This window comes from Tachysurus vachellii, chromosome 15, assembly GCF_030014155.1.
Source record: "Tachysurus vachellii isolate PV-2020 chromosome 15, HZAU_Pvac_v1, whole genome shotgun sequence".
Classification (NCBI taxonomy): Eukaryota; Metazoa; Chordata; class Actinopteri; order Siluriformes; family Bagridae; genus Tachysurus; species Tachysurus vachellii.
In genome coordinates, this window is record NC_083474.1 from 20,775,231 (window position 1) to 20,795,503 (window position 20,273).

The 20,273-nt window shown below is 41.6% G+C and overlaps 1 protein-coding gene and 4 non-coding genes across 6 annotated transcripts; 3 read left to right on the top strand and 2 right to left on the bottom strand.

Annotated features, from left to right (window-relative positions):
• The first annotated feature begins 10,910 nt into the window (after positions 1-10,910).
• On the top strand, positions 10,911-10,983 carry trnat-ugu (transfer RNA threonine (anticodon UGU)). Its single transcript has one exon. It is a non-coding gene; the product is annotated as a tRNA-Thr (tRNA).
• Positions 10,984-11,823: 840 nt separating this feature from the next.
• trnat-ugu (transfer RNA threonine (anticodon UGU)) lies at positions 11,824-11,896 on the bottom strand. Its single transcript has one exon. It is a non-coding gene; the product is annotated as a tRNA-Thr (tRNA).
• A 152-nt stretch (positions 11,897-12,048) lies between these two features.
• trnat-ugu (transfer RNA threonine (anticodon UGU)) lies at positions 12,049-12,121 on the top strand. Its single transcript has one exon. It is a non-coding gene; the product is annotated as a tRNA-Thr (tRNA).
• Positions 12,122-12,397: 276 nt separating this feature from the next.
• trnat-ugu (transfer RNA threonine (anticodon UGU)) lies at positions 12,398-12,470 on the bottom strand. Its single transcript has one exon. It is a non-coding gene; the product is annotated as a tRNA-Thr (tRNA).
• A 1,478-nt stretch (positions 12,471-13,948) lies between these two features.
• Positions 13,949-18,282, top strand: LOC132858596 (E3 ubiquitin/ISG15 ligase TRIM25-like). Of its 2 annotated transcripts, none has more exons than XM_060888990.1 (6): positions 13,949-14,568; positions 16,181-16,276; positions 16,384-16,617; positions 16,806-16,965; positions 17,287-17,346; positions 17,538-18,282. In XM_060888990.1, the coding sequence occupies exons 1-6, from the start codon at positions 13,969-13,971 to the stop codon at positions 18,062-18,064; spliced, it is 1,677 nt and encodes a 558-aa protein (XP_060744973.1). In that variant the 5' UTR covers positions 13,949-13,968; the 3' UTR covers positions 18,065-18,282. The 2 variants fall into 2 exon arrangements, with proteins under 2 accessions (XP_060744973.1, XP_060744972.1); XM_060888989.1 differs by having other exon boundaries at positions 13,969-14,568; positions 17,293-17,346.
• Positions 18,283-20,273: the final 1,991 nt, after the last annotated feature.

The following is a 20,273-nucleotide window of genomic DNA, read 5'->3' on the forward strand; positions in this document are numbered from 1 at the left end:
GAAAAAATGGCACTTTCTGAATTGCTGCTAAAATACAATGACATCTTTAGCTCCTCCGGGGAAAATTCAGGGAAATGCAAACTGATCAAACATCACATTAGAACAGGCGAGCAGGCTCCTATCAAACAGCGCCCATATCGTGTGTCCCCTGAGAAGCGTATGGAAATAGAGAGACAAGTGGCGGGTCTGCTGGCAGATGGTGTAATTGAGGAGAGCTGCAGCCCCTGGGCATCACCAGTGGTGTTAGTTAAAAAGAAATGTGGCGCCTGGCGTTTCTGTGTTGACTACAGACGCTTAAATAGTGTGACTGTGAAAGACTCTCACCCTCTACCTCGTGTAGATGATACACTGGATGCGTTAGCAGGCGCGGTGTGGTTCAGTACTTTGGATTTTTCTAATGGGTACTGGCAGGTGGAGGTTGCTGAGGAGGACAGAGAAAAAACAGCATTTACGACCGGACAGGGACTCTATCAGTGGCGGTCCATGCCAATGGGCCTCTCAAACTCTCCTGCTACATTCCAACGTTTGATGGAATTAGTCCTCAGGGGGCTCCCATGGCACGTCTGCATGGTATATTTGGATGATATTCTGATTTACAACAAAACGTTTAACGAACACTTGTCGAGCTTACAGGAAGTGTTTTCAAGAATTCAGTCTGCCGGCCTGAAATTAAATCCGAAAAAGTGCCACCTCGCGAGGGATCATGTGGTTTTTCTGGGTCATGTTATTTCTCAGAAAGGACTCCAGCCTGATCCCAGGAACACGGAGAAGGTTCGGGACTGGCCAGTTCCCCAATCCCCATCTGAAGTCAGAGCGTTTGTGGGACTTTGTTCATATTACAGACGCTTTGTCAGAGACTTTTCGAAATATGCCGCTCCACTGAACCAGCTTGTTGGTAAGAATGTGCCCTTTGTGTGGTCTACTGAATGTGACAAATCTTTTAATTTCCTGAAAAATGTGTTGTCATCTGAGCCTATAGTGATTCTGCCTGACTTCAACGTGCCGTTTAAAATTCACACAGATGCATCCAATCTGGCTGTCGGTGCTGTGCTCGCCCAGGATAGAGACGGCTTGGAGCATGTTGTCGCCTATGCCAGCCGGGCATTGAACTCCACACAGAGGCGGTGGTCCACTTTCGACCGGGAGCTGTGGGCCATTGTGTGGGCGGTAAGAGAATTCAGGCATTACATTGGACTGTCTTTGTTTACCATTATCACAGACCATCGGCCCCTGTTGGCTTTGCGACGTATGTCTATTGAAAACGACCCAACAGGAAGGAGGGGACGATGGATAATGGAACTCGATCCACTGAATTGGATCATCATTCACAAGGAAGGGAGTCGTCACAAGAATGCAGACGCTCTATCTCGTCGCCCGGTAGCAGCCGACCAGGTTGGCGCGGAGTCCAATGATGATGGGATGGCAGAAGTCAATGTGGTGAGTTCAGGTCAACCGAGTAGTGACAATTTATGTCCCTTTAAAGTTGTTGATTCTGCAAAGGAGGATACTGCTGTGCACCTATCTGACATTCCTGATTTAGATACGATTTCCATGAACGCGCTATCTTTCAATACACGGGACATTAGGGCCTCGCAACAGGCCGATCCTGACATCAGAACTGTTTTGGATTGGGCGGAGCAGTCACAGAAGCCTGCTAGGAGACAGTTACAAGGTGCCTCTCAGTGCTTAAAAAAACTTTGGACTGAGTTCAATCGCCTCTCAATTATTGATGGACTGTTGTGCCGCTCTGTCATCTGTTCACTCACCGGTGATGCTATATTACAAATTGTTGTACCCGCCGCTATGATTCCTGATATACTTTTACAGCTGCATGGGGCCCCAGCCTCCGCCCACTTCTCTTCTGAGCGTGTGTGGGAACAGGCAAGGAAATTCTGTTACTGGCCTTCCATGTACAGGGACATCAGAGCATGGTGTGAGCAGTGCAGAGCATGTCAGACACGTCGGGGTCCTGTTCCGTCCCACCGAGCACCTATGGGAGGTTCCCAGACTGTCCGTCCTTTTGAGAGAGTGGCTATGGACATTCTAGAGCTGCCGGTGACCACTAAAGGCAATCGGTATGTGTTAGTTGTTGAGGATTATTTCACGAAATTTGTCAATTTGTATGCATTACCTAACCAGACTGCACTAACTGTTGCACACTGCCTGTTTGAGGATTACATTTTGACGCATGGTGTTCCGGAGACTTTGCATTCAGACCAGGGCCGCCAGTTCGAGGCGGAGGTAATCCAGAGCCTCTGCCAGTGGCTAAGCATTAAAAAGACACGCACCACTCCCTACCACCCGAAGTCGGATGGTATGGTTGAGCGCTTTAACAGGACACTGACTGACCAGTTGGCTAAGACACTGCTAGCCCATGGAGGAGAATGGGATGAGTATGTGAAACATGTTGCTTTCGCTTACAACACGTCACCTCACTCCGGCACTCATTTTACACCGTACTTTTTGACCCATGGCCGGGAGGCGCGGGTGCCTGCCGACGTACTATTACCATCTCGGGCACTTGCCCCCAACATGACAGGATCCCATACTGATTTTGTTCATTCATTGCGAGAAAAACTGGACTCTGCTTTCAGCAGGGCGCGCATGCATAGCGAGGCTGCTCATGAACATCAGAAAATGTATCATGATCAAGGAGTGCGTCACCAACCTTACACTGTGGGTGCTTTGGTGTGGCTTAACAATCCTGTTGAAAGTCGCATGAAGCTGGCGCCCCGTTGGAAGGGACCTTATAAAGTCGTGCAGGTCATGGGCTCGTGTGGTGAACGGGGCTTGACTTATCGGATTGTCAATCCTCTGGACTCTGATGAGAGGGCGCAGGTTGTGCATTACGACAGGATACGGCCTTATACATTGCCTATTCCTTCTCTGACGCGGAACCAGACGTGGCCTAATGCGTTTAACTCCTTCCCCAAATCATCCTCCCCGGTGGTGTATATGCCGGGTAGACAGGAGTGTGTTCTCCCTCAGAGTGACCTGAGTGCTCTGCCTGAAGAGCACTGTGTGGACAGACAGCCAGAACCAAATGTGAGCCGAGCAGGGAGGGTTTTGAAACCTCCGGGTCATTTCAAGCATTTTGTTCTGTATTAATATCACTGGTAGTACTGTTATAGTGGTATAGTGGTGCTATGCTCCTGGTTTGTGATTGTTTGGGGGTTTGCTCAATGTGCTGTACTGTTTGAAGAGTGCTTGAAAGTGATGCAAAGTTAACGTATGGAACTGTGCCTTGCAATATGCTCCTTATGCACTTTATCACAGCAGTGTTTTGTTTATGTATAATGTTTATTGTTCAGTGGTGTAAACGGGGACGTTTATTTTGTCAGGGGGGGACGTATGTAACAGACCTAATCTGTGAGTTGGAGTACATGTTGATGTTATACTGGGCATTGTGATTTGTGTGTGTAATACATTTTTCCCCTCGGGGCTCGCCGTAGAAGGCGTGTGGGCATGCGCACAAGAGGGCAGTGTTCTCGGGAAGTTTTTGGTATGGCGGACCACGTTGGATAATAATAAAAAGGAAACATGTTGATGATCAAGCGATGAGCCTCCGCTTCTTATTTATTTTAGTGACACTTCAGTATAGGCGAACCCGATGTTAAACGCTCGGTTACATATGCATTATTAAATCTGCATGTACAGTACAACATTTGTATTAGTGATAGTAAATCTAGTAAATCTGCATGTACTAACTATCGTTAATTGATACCATCTCATACTGTCAACAAGTAGGTCTTTCGCCCTCTTTGAATCTGGGCTATTTGGTTTCGTTATTGATTAGTTTTATTTTGTTTGATTTATATTGAGTATATTTAATTTAAATTGAGAGGAATTTCTGTTTTGTTTTGGTTTTGTAATGTTGATTTTGTTTTTGTATTTAATTCTTTTGTTGTTTTGTTTAAGTTTACTTTTGATATACTTGTGTTGGGGCGGGTCGTCTTTGAGGGGGATGAAATAATTGCTGTACCTATTGAGGGTGGCTTTTACACTGGGTGCTGTGTTTGATGTGAACTTTCACACACGTGTGAGTGGCGTGGCTTGACACTGTGCTGTAGCTGGGTCAGGTGTTATCTCCTCTTTCTCTTGAAAGGCCTGGGGTCTCATTTATAAAACTGTGCATAGGATCCCTAGTAAAAGTTTACGTTCGCCCAAAAGCCAAAAATGGCGTACGCCAAAAAAAATTCTGATTTATAAAACCGTGCGTACGCACTCCTGTAAGCAATGTTCCCTTTATAAATCACAGATCAGCCACAGATGTGCGTACGTGAACCAGCCTCAAATCCCGCCCTGTACATGCCCATTTTTAACCATAAATGCATAGTCAATGCAAATCACTGCACGGGCACGAGAGTGGACCTCGTTATAATGAGTTTCCTCTGCACTCTGCATGTTTAAAAATGGGTTGAGGAGCCAGCGTCTCAGGGGGTAGCCACTGTCGCCTGCAGGTTATAATTATAAAAGCAACATTGTTATATTAAAAACAAAATTGTTAGTTTGTACTTTTTAATATTGTTAAACTCACCAAGAAGCCAGCCATCATGTACTGCGCCTACATTTAGTCTGTTCCCTACACTGCTATGTGTCAAAATAAAGGAATCATGTGTTGAACCAGGCCAGCGTGCCACAATGTTTGTGAGGGTCATGTTGGAGTCAGATATGATTTGCACATTAATAGAATGCACATGCTTTCTAGTAATATAAGCAAATTCATTTTCAGATGGTGCCCTTATAGCAACATGAGCGCAGTCAATTGCGCCGATTACATTTGGGAAACCAGACATTGCTGCAAATTGCATTTTAATTTCGGCCTGTTCTCGCACAGTGTAGGGGAACCTGATGTATCGACTACCCATATTAAGTATACCATTCAAAACGACAGATATTATGGCACTCAGGGACGGCTGTGATATACCAGACCTATAGGGTGAGATGATAGATTCCAATAGAATTATTTCATATACAAAAAGGTCTTAGACACAAAGTTGAGGATTACTTATAGTTTTTTTTATATAAATAATTTACCTGTCTGCCAATTCGCGCTGGAAACAGCCGGTTGCCAAGAACCCCAGAGTGGTGATGACTTGTATTTGGACTGGGATGGCATGGTTCCGGCGTGTTGCCCTCTCTAATACTGGACCCAATTCAACACATAGATCTAAGAGCACAGCTCTAGGGAATCTAAATCGGCTTATTAGCCAGGAAATCATAATGGGCCAGGAAATCATCATGGTCCCTGAAAACTCGTTCTCTCCTTATTCTGCCATTGGCGTAATCCTCCAACAGTGCCAGCAGTGCCATCATGAAGCATTACATACCCGGGTCACCGGAGGATTTATATGTTTCTAGCAATTAGACTGATCGTTAACACCTTGACAAAATCACAGAATTAATTTGTGGGCGAAAATTTAAGACGAAAATGTTATAGTGAACACATACTTCTTCATGACGGTTTTGTAATGAACACCGTAATAGTTAGGACCGATGATGAGAAGCAATTGTGCTTCATGACTGTATATGCAGACGTTGCCATTTTATGATATATGTACATTAAGGAAAATATTTCGTTTTTACACTGTGATCTGCAGTTCTCTAATAAAAGGGTGTTTCATGCTATTTTGTATCACATGTAGTCGCGCCATCTCCTCCTGCACTCCCGTTGTGGACAATGTGACTGTAAGGCAGCGCTGATTATTCATTCATTCATTCATCTTCTACCGCTTATCCGAACTACTCGGGTCACGGGGAGCCTGTGCCTATCCTCAGGCGTCATTGGGCATCAAGGCAGGATACACCCTGGACGGAGTAGCGCTGATTATTATTATTTTATTTTTAATACATTTTGAATTACGTTTGGACTTTACTAGATGTATATAGCCTAAAACAGGGGTCACCAACCTTTTTAAGACTGAGGGCTACTTCAAGGGAACTGAGTAGTACGAAGGGCTACCTGTTTGATACAAACTTCATCAATAGCGAAATTGCACAGATCACTTTTTAATAATAATAATAATAATAATATGGTGAAGAGACTGCTCACATGTCAATGTTAATTATTCCCCACAATTATTAACAATGATTTATACAACAATGATGGTAGGAATATTTAAACATGCAACATTTATTTATGTTTATCTGTTCCAACATTTGAAAGTCAGGAAGTAATGTCAAGGAAATCATTAATCAAGTCACAACAAGTTATCTAGTCTTTTTTGAACGATTTTTCACATTTCTGTGCATCATTTTTAGTTTAATGTTATGGTGTTTTCAACATGGTGTTTTCATCTCTTTGTCTGTAAATGTCTGTTAGTGGGAAGCCTGGCACTGCATTATACTCACCATTGTACTGTAATCTGGTGAATAATTTGACACTGCAAGTCTGAGTGAGTTTTGTAAATGTGCATCAGTAAGTCGTGTTCTGTGTTAGTTCTTGATAAAGTTCATGTTAGAAAAGGCTGATTCACAGAGATAGGTTGAACCAAAAAGGCAGGCAACTTTCATAGCTGCTGTGCTTTACACCACTGTACTTTTCTGTGTCCACAAGGCACCAAAAGTTTGATGCAGACTGATGGGCTTTGAGGTGAAGGTCATTTTGCAACGTTAGTATTTCTATCTCTACCTGTTCAGCATCCAAGTTGAACAGAGCACTTAGTTGCTCAGCAGTGCATGTCATGTCCACTTGCATGAAAGGATTTTTAACGTCTTTTTCTGTCCTTAATGCGCTGCCGGGTGGGTAGTTAGCATTGAAACTTTCGTGACGCAGACTGAAGTGTCTCGCCACATTGTGCCGCTTTGCCGTCGCAACAGTCGTCCCACAAATGAGACACACACACTTTTCTTTGACTGGCGTAAAAAAGAACTCTTCCTCCCAAACACCGTGAAAAAGGTATGTTTTCTGTCGCTTTTCTGCCATGTTTTTGGGGGTAAATCACAACTTACTCCTCACCGTTTCTGCACCGCTTCCTTGTGTCAGGAGTCGGACGTGACGTGCGCGCAGTATTGACATTTGACTTCAGAAAAGGCCAGTTTGTTATATACATAAAACATTTTTGTTTACATTTTTTTAATTAAATAAAATGAAATTAAATATAGTCATTTTAAAATCTACATTAATGCAAGCATTTTTTATTCACAAACTACAGCAAGAAACTTTTTTTAAACGGGACTATATTTTGACCAGTGCTATTTTTAGAACATGCCTCGCGGGCGCCTTAAGTGCTCCTTGCGGGCGACCAGGTGCCCGCGGGCACCGCGTTGGTGACCCCTGGCCTAAAACAATCGGCACAAATAACACTGTTGGATTTAATCTTCATGATAATGTGGATATAACGTATGAAATGGAGTGAAATTTAAATGTCATTAATTCTTATAATCGTTCTTCTCACATGTATTTTCTACAATCTAACTTCAGTTCACGACCTCACCATCTGTGTCGCCAATTCCCTTTGTCTCTAGAATGTGCGTACGCACAGCTCAAAGTTTGCTTAAAGGTGCGCACGTTCTCCCGTCAAGTTTGTTTTTTATAGATCACAACCTTTGCGTGTGTAGCAGAGCGGTCGGGGGAAAAAAAAGAAAGAAATGCGCGTGTGTACACTGATAAAAGTTTACACAACACTGCAAAAAGGCCCGTAAGGGCACCAAATTCGACTACGCCACCCCTTATAAGGGGAACAGTCCCACAAGGACACAGGTTCGTTACCAAATAAGACTGAGCAGGAGACGAGGGCAAGAGAATAACAAAATGAAGCTTTATTATGACAGTTGTGCAAGATTAAGATTTTCAAAATGAATATAAAATCTTCTGTCACTTATACAAAAACAAAACAAAAAAAAAACATTCTTGTAATGACTAGGCCTCTCAGGGAGAAGAAGAAAATACCCAACCCAGCTACAGCACAGTGTCAAGCCACACCACTCACGTGTGAAAGGTTCACATCAACCACAGCACCCAATGTAAAAGTCACCCTGGATAGGTACATCAATCACTTCCTTCCCCTCCAAAGACAACCTGCCCAGCACAAGTATATCAAAAGTAAATTAAACACAACAAAAGAATTAAATACAAAAAAACGAATATTACAAAACCAAAACAATAACAGAAATTCTTCTCAATTTGAATTAAATATACAATATAAATCAACAAAATAACAAAACTAATCAATATAAAACCCAAATAGCCCAGATTCAAAGAGAGCAAAAGACATACTGATTAGCAATATGAGCTGGTGTCAATTAACGATAGTTAATACATACAGATTTGCTATCACTAATACAAATTTTGTACATGTAGATTTAATGGGGCATACTTCCATTCAGCCAGGACCAAGGGCAAACTAATAATATTAAATCACATCCATCGAATAACCAAACAAAATACACAGAGAGGATTATTAAGACAAATAACTACATTAAGTAAATAAAGAAACAAAACTAAGACATCGACAAAGTGACTCGTCGTTCAACGCCTCAGCAGAGGGAAGAGTGAACATAAAACAAACAGAGATGCCGACTAAAATACCGGTACACGGCGTGAAGCCTTGTTGTGCCGGGTTGGAGTCAGAACGACCGAAGATGCCGACTAAAATACCGGGACACGGCGTGAAGCCTTGTTGTGCCGGGTTGGAGTCAGAACGACCCACGACAGTATTCTCAGAGGCAAAACAGCAGCGCAGTCATACCCAGGGACTTAACCCCCTCATCCCTCAGAACGTGGTCGGACAACCAGATCAACCTGCCGAGCATATAACAGTAGGTTATTACAAATAAATAAATAAACCGCCGTAAACAGGGACCAAAATTGTACATACCAGCGATTAGCAGTTTTAACTCACACTAAACGCAATCATCTTCACTAGATGGACTTTTCTGGTTCACAAACTGGATGCCAACACACACTGACATAGCAGACTGCCCACGCCAACAACAGCGGGACAATATTATCCTATAAGGTTAAACAGAGCACCTGAGTAAGGACACATATAAAGTTTCCGGGTTACCACGCGATTACACACGCACATACCTGGGGAAAACATGAATGGGGTCCCACGAAAGGGCGGTGCCAGCAAGGACGCATAGGCAGGTAACTGGAACCCTGCCTTTATATAATTTATTTACTTATCACGTGACTGGACAAGCAATTTCTCTCATTTACTCTGCTACAAGTGGGAACTGGCGTACGTACGTTTCCAGCCCCGTTTTGTGCGTATGCACGCTTTATAAATGAGGCCCCAGGTTAGGTTCACAGAGTAAGTTACTATGGTAACTGACTCTGAATATAAGTTACCTCTCTTTCAGAAACGGGCTTAACTTAACCTGCGTTCTCGGGTTTAACTTACCTCCCTTTCTGAAACGGAAAACCCAGAGTTTCCCTCATTTCAGGGTTAACATACTCAGAGTTTCCACTTAACCTGCTTTCTGAAACAGGCCCCTGGTAACCGAGTGACATCATTTAAGGTGGAACGAGGTATTCGGATAAGAAGCTCACTTTAACGCCTGGTCTACTCTACATTTATAGTTGTTTTTTATCAATCAAAAAATCAACTAATCTAAAGACGTTGCTTTACAGTTTGACGCGAATGTGAAGGTTTATATTGATGCGTTTTAAAGCAGCAATGAAATGATTGAATAAATGGATGAATTAATGAACGAATGGATGGATGGATGGATGGATGGATGAGCTCTTTTTCAAGACTAGGAAGGAAGGAGCGCATCTACAGACCTTTAGTGTTAACACATGGCTAACAGTGCTCAAGAACACCCTCACAAACACACAAATCTGGGGGTTTTCATGGTCGTCATCAGATTTTACACTAAAATAAAACGTGTATATATAAACCACTGGTTTATAGTGTAACTTAAGATTGAATGAGTGATCTACAGGCAAACTACAAGCCCGTAGGCAGGGGGGGGCTTGTATAACAGTGTTTCTCTTTTTAGGAAGCTGAGAACCCTTTTAGGAAGCTGAGAACCCTTTAAGAAGCCTTGAAAATCACCCCATCAAGTGTAGGTTTCTATAAGATTAGTAATGTGACCTTGCAATACTGATGATGTTTATCTAAAAGTGGAAGTCAGAAAATCAGAAGACAGGAAAACTGGGAATACTGGGGAGGTCTCTAGAAAGGTGGGAATCAGGAAGCTGTAAGAGAAGGCGTTGAGGGAAACAGACTCCAAGGCAGGGAACATTATGAGGAAAGCAGAAAGCAGTCAACAACACTGTCTAATCATCAGACTGGGAAAAAATATCATGGAATGATAAAAATTCCTGGACAGCTGGAAACAGGAAGAGCAGAAACCCAAGATCTGATGAACCCAGGAACCACTTGCAGGATTTCTTCCAGAGATTCGACTTTAAAAGTATTCTCTGTCTCCTTTACCATTCACTTCTGAGCTCCAGAAAAAAAACTCAGACACCATTTTCATAAAGATTCATTTCTGCTCTTTGAGGTTTAAAGAAAAAATATTTCTGATTTATTAAAAATCATTTAATAGCCTTTTCAAAATGAGCAGATCAGATTCCTACCAAACTGATCTGGGTTCAGCATCTAATGCTGACCTTCTGCCATGGTGATGTAAGATCTGGAGCGAGGAAATGGGGTAAGGCTCAAGAACCGTGGATGATGCGAGAGAGCGCTTTCTCTGTTTTGGTCATATACTGTAGCATTGCTGAATAAGCTCAGAGTGTGACTGAAATATTCATGAAGCTAAGTGAGGTGAAATGGAAGGGCAGCTTGCAACTGATCTGAGATCAGACTATGACATCGGAATAAAATTGAATCAAGTGACAGATGGTTAAAGATCAGACAGATTTCAATTTATCTTCTGAAGAACACTTTGTGGATCTGTACAACCCCTCAAAGTTCTGCTGTGGCCCAGGTCTTCAGTTAGCTAAGGATTAGTAAGGTTCCATAGCTCAGTGGTTAGAGCACTGGTCTTGTAAACCAGGGGTCGTGAGTTCAATCCTCACTGGAACCTTCTATGGTTGGAGATCATCTGACAGTGTTTCTCCATTTTCATGAAAGTTCTGAGTGCAAAGAGTTTCTCCAAGTGATGTGCTTTTTCCCCCTTAAAATTAAAGAAAAGATCCTAGAAAAGATAAAAGTTCTTCATCAAGCATCTTAGCCCTTAAAAGAGATCATAAAGTCAAAAAGTGTCAGGAACAGAGAGGAGGACTTTTAAGAGGATTAAGAGTTTCTTTATCAGAGGAGAAAATGGGCTAAAGGTGAAGAGGGAGAAGAAATGTATAGAGAGATAATAAGATGATACAGATTAGAGATTATTTTAGTGATCAATCATATTAGAGATAACATCTCCGACACATACTATATACACACACACACACAAGGCATTTTTGCTTTGTGTCAGAGATGTTTACATTTACATTTGATCTGAGGTCCTGAATCACTCTTAAAATAAGATTCCTAGCTAAATTAGGAGCTCTCTGAGGAGCTCTCATTCTTACAATTTTTATGAATACAGGCCCAGATCTTAATCCCTGGGAGCAGAGAACACTGGTGCAAAAGCTGTTTTGAAGATAGAAAGGCAATCTTGAATAGTGGAAGAGATGTTGATTAAGTGCTGCACAAACACACAAAGTCACACAATTTGACTCATAATCAGTTTTTAATCTAAGACTTAAGGAATAAAAACAAGTTCTTCAGGGTTCTGCTTTAGCCGCAATAAGAACAACTTACCGAAACAGTGGGAGGTAACATAGACAAACACAGAGTTCATAACCAAAGCCAGAAGTCTGGAGCTGTGTGAAGGCAACACAGAACATTGCTTTTCTAGGTTTAGCTCTTTGAAGGTGTTTGAAGGCCCCAGTGAGGATTGAACTCACGACCCCTGGTTTACAAGACCAGTGCTCTAACCACTGAGCTATGGAGCCTTGTTCGCCCAACATGTGATGAACATGTTAATGAAAGCAGTCACACCCCATTAGCGCATTTGTACATGATGACGAGAATGATACAATTTACTTTACAGGGTGTGGACCAACTGATTCACATAACAAAGGCTCCAGGGACACCTTTGTCACAGGGCTCCATAGCTCAGTGGTTAGAGCACTGGTCTTGTAAACCAGGGGTCGTGAGTTCAATTCTCACTGGGGCCTTCAAGCACTTTTTTCAAAAAATAAGTGACCGTCTCATGGACTGATTTGGGTTCTGATGTATCAAAACAAAATGATTGGAAGAGAAGAAGCTTGTGTGCATGCTGCTTCAGCATTCCTTGGATCTCAAACTTCTGCTTCTATGAGAATCATTGATCTAAAAAGTTCTTATAAGGCTTTTTTTAACTGAAGAACACAGGTAACATGCGATCAGGATAGGAACTCGGAGGTGGAAGGTGCTAGCTACCAGCAATAAAATCTTCAAAAAGATCTAACTGAAGGCCCCAGTGAGGATTGAACTCATGACCCCTGGTTTACAAGATCAGTGCTCTAACCACTGAGCTATGGAGCCAAGCGTAGCAGCAAGATTGCTGAAGAACCTGAAGAACATGTTTATGAAAGACATTTTTTTAGCTCCTCTGCATTTGGATCATACATATGGGATGAACCAAATGAGCAAGGGCTCCAACACCAAAATGTTTGGAACAGAAGAAGCTTGTGTACATGCTGCTTCAGCATTCCTTGGACCTCAAACTTCTGCTTCTATGAGAATCATTGATCTAAAAAGTTCTTATAATGCCTTATTTAAACTGAAGAACACTGTGTATCAGTACAGGTTCACAGACATTCTGTTTCATTAATCCTCACCGACACAAGACAGTAACATGTGATCAGGATAGAAACAGGAACTTGGAGGTGGAAGGTGCTACAGTAGCTACCAGCACTCAAATCTTCAAAAAGACCCAACTGAAGGCCCCAGTGATGATTGAACTCACAACTACTGGTTTACAAGACCAGTGCTCTAACCACAGGGCTACAGAGCCAAGAATAGCAGTAAGATTGCCGAAGAACCTGAAGAACCTGAAGAACATCTTTATGAAAGCCTTTTTTTTTTTTTTTTTTTTTTTTTTTTTAGCTCCTGTGCATTTGGATCATACATATGGGATGAACCAAATGAGCAAGGGCTCCAACCCCAATCCAGCCTCAGCCCATATTAGTGGCTTCAACAGTGGTCTTGTGAACCAGCAGTCGTGAGTTCACTTGCCACTGGTGCCATCAACAAATGTTCTAAACATAAAGCTTTACAGCACACTGACAGCTAGCTGTATGAGTCATGCACATTCACCAGATGCACTGTGACTTCATTCTAAGTGTTTCTTCATGAAATAAAACAAGAGTCCAAGGTTTCTGCTTATTTTAACCATTTGTTTATAATAAGCTTTAAATTCTATGGACAGGGGCACCACTAAGGGGGGGAAGTTAGGAAGGTTCTAAAGACCCACGCACTTTTGGGGCCCCCAGAGGTTTGTATGTTTGGTGCAAAATGGGTGTGGTAGGGGGCCAGTCTCATTTTCTTTCATAGGGCCCTAAATTGCTAGTGGCGCCCCTGGTGTGTGTGTTTGTGTGTATATGTGTGTGTTTGTGTGTGTATATATGTGTGTGTGTATATCTGTGTGCATATGTGTGTATATACAGTATAAATGTGTGTGTGTGTGTGTGTGTGTGTGTGTTTGTGTGTTTGTATATGTGTGTAGAATCTCAAAGGCATATCACAAATGTGAAATATTTACAAATGAGTAACTTTTGTTTTTTTCTAAAGGCCAAATGAATTGCAATGCCCAATTTGTGTGTGTCTGTGTGTGTGTGTGTGTGTGTGGTGTGTGAGTGGTTAAAGTCTGAGCTCCTTTTCTATGTAAAGCCACAGCTCCTCTCTCTGTTACACTATAACACACTGAACCTGGAATCTTCATTTCAGAGAAAACAAAACTTATAAATCTCTCTCTCTCTCTCTCTCTCTCTCTCTCTCTCTCTCTCTCTCTCTCTCTTTCTCTCTCTCTCTCTCTCTCAAAATGACAGAGGCCAGTATTTCAGTAGATCATTTTTCTGTGGATCAGTTCAGCTGTCCAGTGTGTCTGGATCTCCTGAATGATCCAGTGACTATTCCCTGTGGTCACAGTTTCTGTAAGGTGTGTATTAATGGCTGCTGGGATCAGGAGGATGTGAAGGGTGTCTACAGCTGTCCTCAGTGTAGAGAGACTTTCACTCCAAGGCCTGTTCTACGCAGGAACAACATGCTAACTGAAGTGGTGGAGAAACTGAAGAAGTCTGAACTCCAAGCTGCTTCTCCTGCTCACTGTTACGCTGGACCTGGAGATGTGGAGTGTGATTCCTGCACCGGGAGAAAACACAAAGCTGTCAAGTTCTGTCTGGATTGTCGGGCTTCCTATTGTGAAGATCATCTTAAACCTCACTATCAGTCTCCTGCCTTTAAGAAGCACAAGTTAGTTGAAGCCTGTGCAGAGCTCCAAGAGAAGATCTGCTCTGAACATGACAAACTGATGGAGATCTACTGTCGTACTGACCAAAGCTTCATCTGTTACTTGTGTACGATGGATCAACACAAAGGTCATGATACAGTTTCAGCTAAAGCAGAAAGAACTAAAAAACAGGTGAGAACTGGATATTAATATTCTTTTATAAGTCAATTTCTACAAATTCTATTTCTAATCTAATTTCTATTGAGGTGATCTGATTGTTTATATGACTGTCATTCAGTGTAAGGTGGATTTTTAGTAAAAGTGAAAGTGTGTTTTGTAAAGACTTGTGAAACAGCTCAGACCAGTCAGTGTACTTTAAACAGCCAACGGCATGACGATGATGATGATGATGATGATGATGATGATGATATTTAACACGGTCATGTGCCACTTTATTCTGATTTCAATTAGAAAACTATTTTGTTTACTTCTAAAAATGTTGAAGCTTCTTTAAGACACATTTATATTTACTTTATATTTATATATGTACACACACTACAAATTAAAATTTAAATTCAAATTCAATTTATTTTAACAATTCCTGTATATATATATATATATATATATATATATATATATATATATATATATATATATATATATATATATATATATATGTTAAGAGGGCACCATGTTAAGAGCAGTCTGATATAAAGAGATTAGCAGGAAAGGAGAGGGTGATGATGTGTGCTGGGGACAATGTAGTAGTTTCTTATTTAATTACAGCTACAATTCTTTGTATTTTAGTATATATATATATATATATATATATATATATATATATATATATATATATATATATATATATATATAAGAACAGGAAGAAAAAAAAGAATTCAAAAATAATGATAAATAATAAATGAATACACATACAATTCAAGTTTAAAATTAATTTCATTCATTCATTCATTCATTCATTCATTCATTCATTTTCTACCGCTTATCCGAACTACCTCGGGTCACGGGGAGCCTGTGCCTATCTCAGGCGTCATCGGGCATCGAGGCAGGATACACCCTGGACGGAGTGCCAACCCATCGCAGGGCACACACACACACACTCTCATTCACTCACACAATCACACAATACGGATAATTTTCCAGAGATGCCAATCAACCTACCATGCATGTCTTTGGACCGGGGGAGGAAACCGGAGTACCCGGAGGAAACCCCCGAGGCACGGGGAGAACATGCAAACTCCACACACACAAGGCGGAGGCGGGAATCGAACCCCCAACCCTGGAGGTGTGAGGCGAACGTGTTAAATCACTAAGCCACTGTGCCCTAAAATTAATTTAAAAATATTAATGTAAAATGTAAAATATTATATATCTACATATAACATATGGTGTAATACCAGTGGAAGACGTTTAAGGTCATTTTCGAGTACAAACAACACCTTCAACTAAACGAATGAGTGAAAGTGATTGTGGAAATGTAAAAAGAACCCTGAGCTGGAGATCTGGGAAGCTTCTGCTCAGAGTTTGGTCTAGATATATTTGTCCTGATCCAGGTTGAGGAGCCTCTGGTGGTAACCAGGAGAGTTCACCCTGGTGGGACTCCACATCATCACAGGGCACCATGTTAAGAGCAGTCTGATATAAAGAGATCAGCAGGAAAGGAGAGGGTGATGAGTGTGATGATGTGTGCTGGGGACAATGTAGTAGTTTCTTATTTAATTACAGCTACAATTCTTTGTATTTTAGTTTTATTTCTATTAATTAAACATATTGTATTTGGTCTCAGAATGAGTTAAAGGAGGATCAGATAAAATCCCAGCAGAGGATCCAGGAGAAGCAGAAGAAGGTGCAGGAGCTGAAACAGACTGTGGACATTATTAAGGTGAGGAGGAAACTGAGAGATTCACATAAACACACATTAAAGAGTCACTGTGAGATAAAGAGTTGATCTTTAAATGGATCTGTGTGTGTGTGGGTGTTTTCTAACAGACGCGTTCACAGGCAGCAGTAGATGACAGTGAGAGGATCTTTACTGAGATGATCAGCTCCATGGAGAAAAAGCGCTCGGAGGTGACGGAGCTGATCAGAGCTCAGGAGAAAGCTGATGTGAGTCGAGCTGAACGACTCCTGAATCAACTGGAGCAGGAGATTGCTGATCTTAAGAGGAGAGTCACTGAGCTGGAGCAGCTTTCACACACACACAATGACATCCACTTCCTCCAGGTAACACTCACTGTCTGATCTACAGAGGGCGCTGTTCCTCACAAAGTTTCCTCCTAAAAGCTCATTACAGCAACAAGAAATGTTCCTGTCAGAGTTCACAAGTGTGTCTTTGTTCTGATTCAGTCTGAGATTCATTCGTTCCTCTTGTCCACTTTTCTCCTTCTCTATGATGTGTTTCCTCTCTGTAGAGTTTCCTGTCTCTCTGTGTTTCTCCTGGATGTGACGACTCACTCAGCTTCACTGTCAATCAACATCTCTCATTTGATGGAGTGAGGAAATCTCTCTCAGATCTGAAAAAACGAGTCGAACAAATCTGTGAGGAGGAATTCAACAAAATCAGACCAGAAGGTGAACAAACAAACATTGTTTCTGTATCACAGTAAAAAGAGCCATAAAATTCATCTAACAGAAATAAGAAGTAAGCAGGAACAAGACTGCAGAAAATCACACAGTATTAGCATCAGTCTTGTAAATGACATCAAGATCAATTTAGCAGATAAACAAAGTACAAATCTTACACTTTTGGAAAAATCGTAGCTGATGAATAAATTGAGATGGTGACGTTGTTGACGTCTGAAATAAACGTAAGGAAGCAAATTTTTCACATTCACACTTTAAACTGTTTCCACGTCATTTTTCTGTCTCCAATTTGTCTCTGTGTCTCCAAAGCTGGAGCAGTTCAGATGATTTTACCTTCAGAACCAAAGAGCAGAGAAGATTTTCTGCAGTGTAGGTTTTACACACACACACACACACACACACACACACACACAGTGTTAAAATGTTTGTATTGTTGATCTAAATCTGATCCATGTTTATAAAGCTGCATTAGGAGGATAGAAACACAGGCAGGTGTCTCACACACACTTATTATAAATCCTGTGATTAACATCTAACATGTGGACATTTTATTACTGTAGATTTCTGTTATCTGACTCTGGATCCAAACACAGCATTTCATCAACTCATTCTGTCTGAGAAGAACAGAGTGGTGACATGGAGTGAGACACGACAGCGATACTCTGATCATCCAGAGATATTTGACTCCTGTGCTCAGGTGTTGTGTAAGGAGAGTGTGTGTGGACGCTGTTACTGGGAGGTGGAGTGGAGCAGTTATGTGGACATATCAGTGTCATATAAAGAGATCAGCAGAAAAGGAGGGGGTAATGAGTGTGTGTTTGGATACAACAGTCAGTCCTGGAGTCTGCGGTGTTCTTCTTCCTCTGTCTCTTTCTGGCACAACAACATTAAGACTGAGCTCCGAGGTCCATCATCCTCCAGAATAGGAGTGTATGTGGATCACAGTGCAGGAACTCTGTCCTTCTACAGCGTCTCTGACACCATGAGGCTCCTCCACAGAGTCCACACCACATTCACTCAACCTCTATACGCTGGAGTCAGGATGTGGAGTAATAAATCATCTGTGAGGTTTTGTGATCCAAAATAAAATGTTAGTAAAAGTGTTTATAAAAACTATAAGTGAGGTGTGAGATTGAATTTGTCCCTGAGCTACACTGGACATTTTGTGTGCTGAAACTGGAACAGTAATGAATGCAGAATGTAGAAACAGACTATTTAACTGGATACACTATTAGGATGGGTTTATTATAGTTGATATAAAAATGTTCAATGTCTCCTCAGAAATAATAAACTTTACTCAAACTGCTCTGTCTTTCTGTGCTGCTTGCTGGTGGAAACACAACCTACTGTGTGTAAAAGACCTTTATTATCTTATATCTTTAACAATTTTCTGCTTAACAGTCCACTTAACATACAGTGCACTCTGGAATTATTCACACTCCTTCCTCAATCCTTTATAATATGGTGACAGACTTCAGAAGTGGAAGAATAAACGGTTAATAAACTGTATTTTCACTCAGTTCAGTCTTCTGCACAGTCGCAGCACAGAGCAGAAGTCAAGTGACTTTGTTCGAGTGACGCGAGCACGCGCTCCTGTGAGAGAAAAAACACCATGAAACAATGATATTTTCCATATTGTGAATGTAGGAGAAAACCGACTCCAACCTACATTGGCCCAGGCTAGCTCCTGCAATCTGACTATAAGTTCAAACAACAGTTCTAAGTAAAAAATTCAAAGAAGAAATGATCAGCCAAACTCACGAAGACTGGATTCAGTTGAGGTAGGTTTATTGACAGTCGTATAGACAGCAATTATCCAGCTGGTACCAGGGATACAAGTTTGTCCAGTAGACGAGACTTGCACCGAAGCACTGCTGATTGCAGTAAGCTTATATACAGTTCTGACATGCCCCCCTTTTTTGCCATACCCCCTTCGTTATACAATCATAATACCGCTCACGTACACAGTTTCGCCCGCTTAGGAAATTACCATTATTTCCAAATTGGAATGTTTTGCCCATACATTGGGTCAATATTTTTCCCACGCATTAGGCCCTCTAAATTCCCATTATTTTCCAACCGAGGGGCCCCGTCCCCATAGTCCTTGGGCCTACGTCATCAGGCCATGGAGCTTATAAGTTGGTTTTATGTGCTTTTAGACTCATTCTCTTTTCTATGGTCTTCTTCAACACAACTCAACACAACACACTTGTTCATGGGTATGTATGGATTTTCTTGTACTCCAGCATTTTTCTCTTCTATATGATTCAAACCTGTTCTTCTACTGTTCAGTCTCTTTGGATATGGTGTGCAGTAGTCATTGGTTTACTTATTAACCCAGTGGAAAGAGTATTTGTATATGCTTGCTGAGGCTTTATTTGTGGTGTGTTCTAGCTTCAATCTCCGCATGGGTAGCACACCTTTTGGATGAAACTGACCTTTCTACACCTTCACCTACTGCTGATCTTCTCACTGAGGTCATTACTCATTATATCCAGGATATGGAGAGTCGTGGTCGACCCAGCGACACATCTGCTGTTAAGGGGGTCGATGTCTCAACACAGACTGCTACAGTTGTCACCAAGTCTACTCAGACTCTTCCAACTCCATCCACACGCCCTCAGGCTACTCAAGCTCCATGGCGTGTTAACAAAAACACTCAATATCCTCCTCGCTATGCTGTCAAACCATTTTATATTAAGAAGTGACTCCTTATGATTTTGCATCTCCCTATTAAACCCTTCTGCTCAGTTTTGGGCCTTAATATTGTGTGCGCGTGTCCTTTCTGCCTCTGTGTGTGTGTGTGTGTTGGTTTCTGTGTATTCTTAGCCTATAGGGGTGGTTAATCGTTTACTACTTTTGATGACCTACGCCTAGGACCTGCTTGCTTCTAATGGCCTTGACTCTTGATGTATGCTTCTTCTCTCCTTCTCACCTTTCCCCTAGTCCGTGGTGTACTTTTGCATTATTTTATTAAAAAATTCCCACATAATTCCCCCCTTTTGCAGCTACAAAACCCAATGGATTTATGATGGGTGGCAAAGGGAAGCATGTCACATTTTATGCTAGCACAACATACATCATTCATGTTTAAACCTTGGTCCAGAGGTGAGCGAAAAAACCCTCTCATACTTCGATAGGGAAAAATTCGCACCTTGCCAGCGTTTTGTGCTCGACAGTGTATTCATCACCTGGACTCTGTACACTAATGTATACATCCCGACATGCTATATGCGTTACATGTTATCATGTTATATTAATTATGCATTACACGTTATGTTGATTATAGATCACTG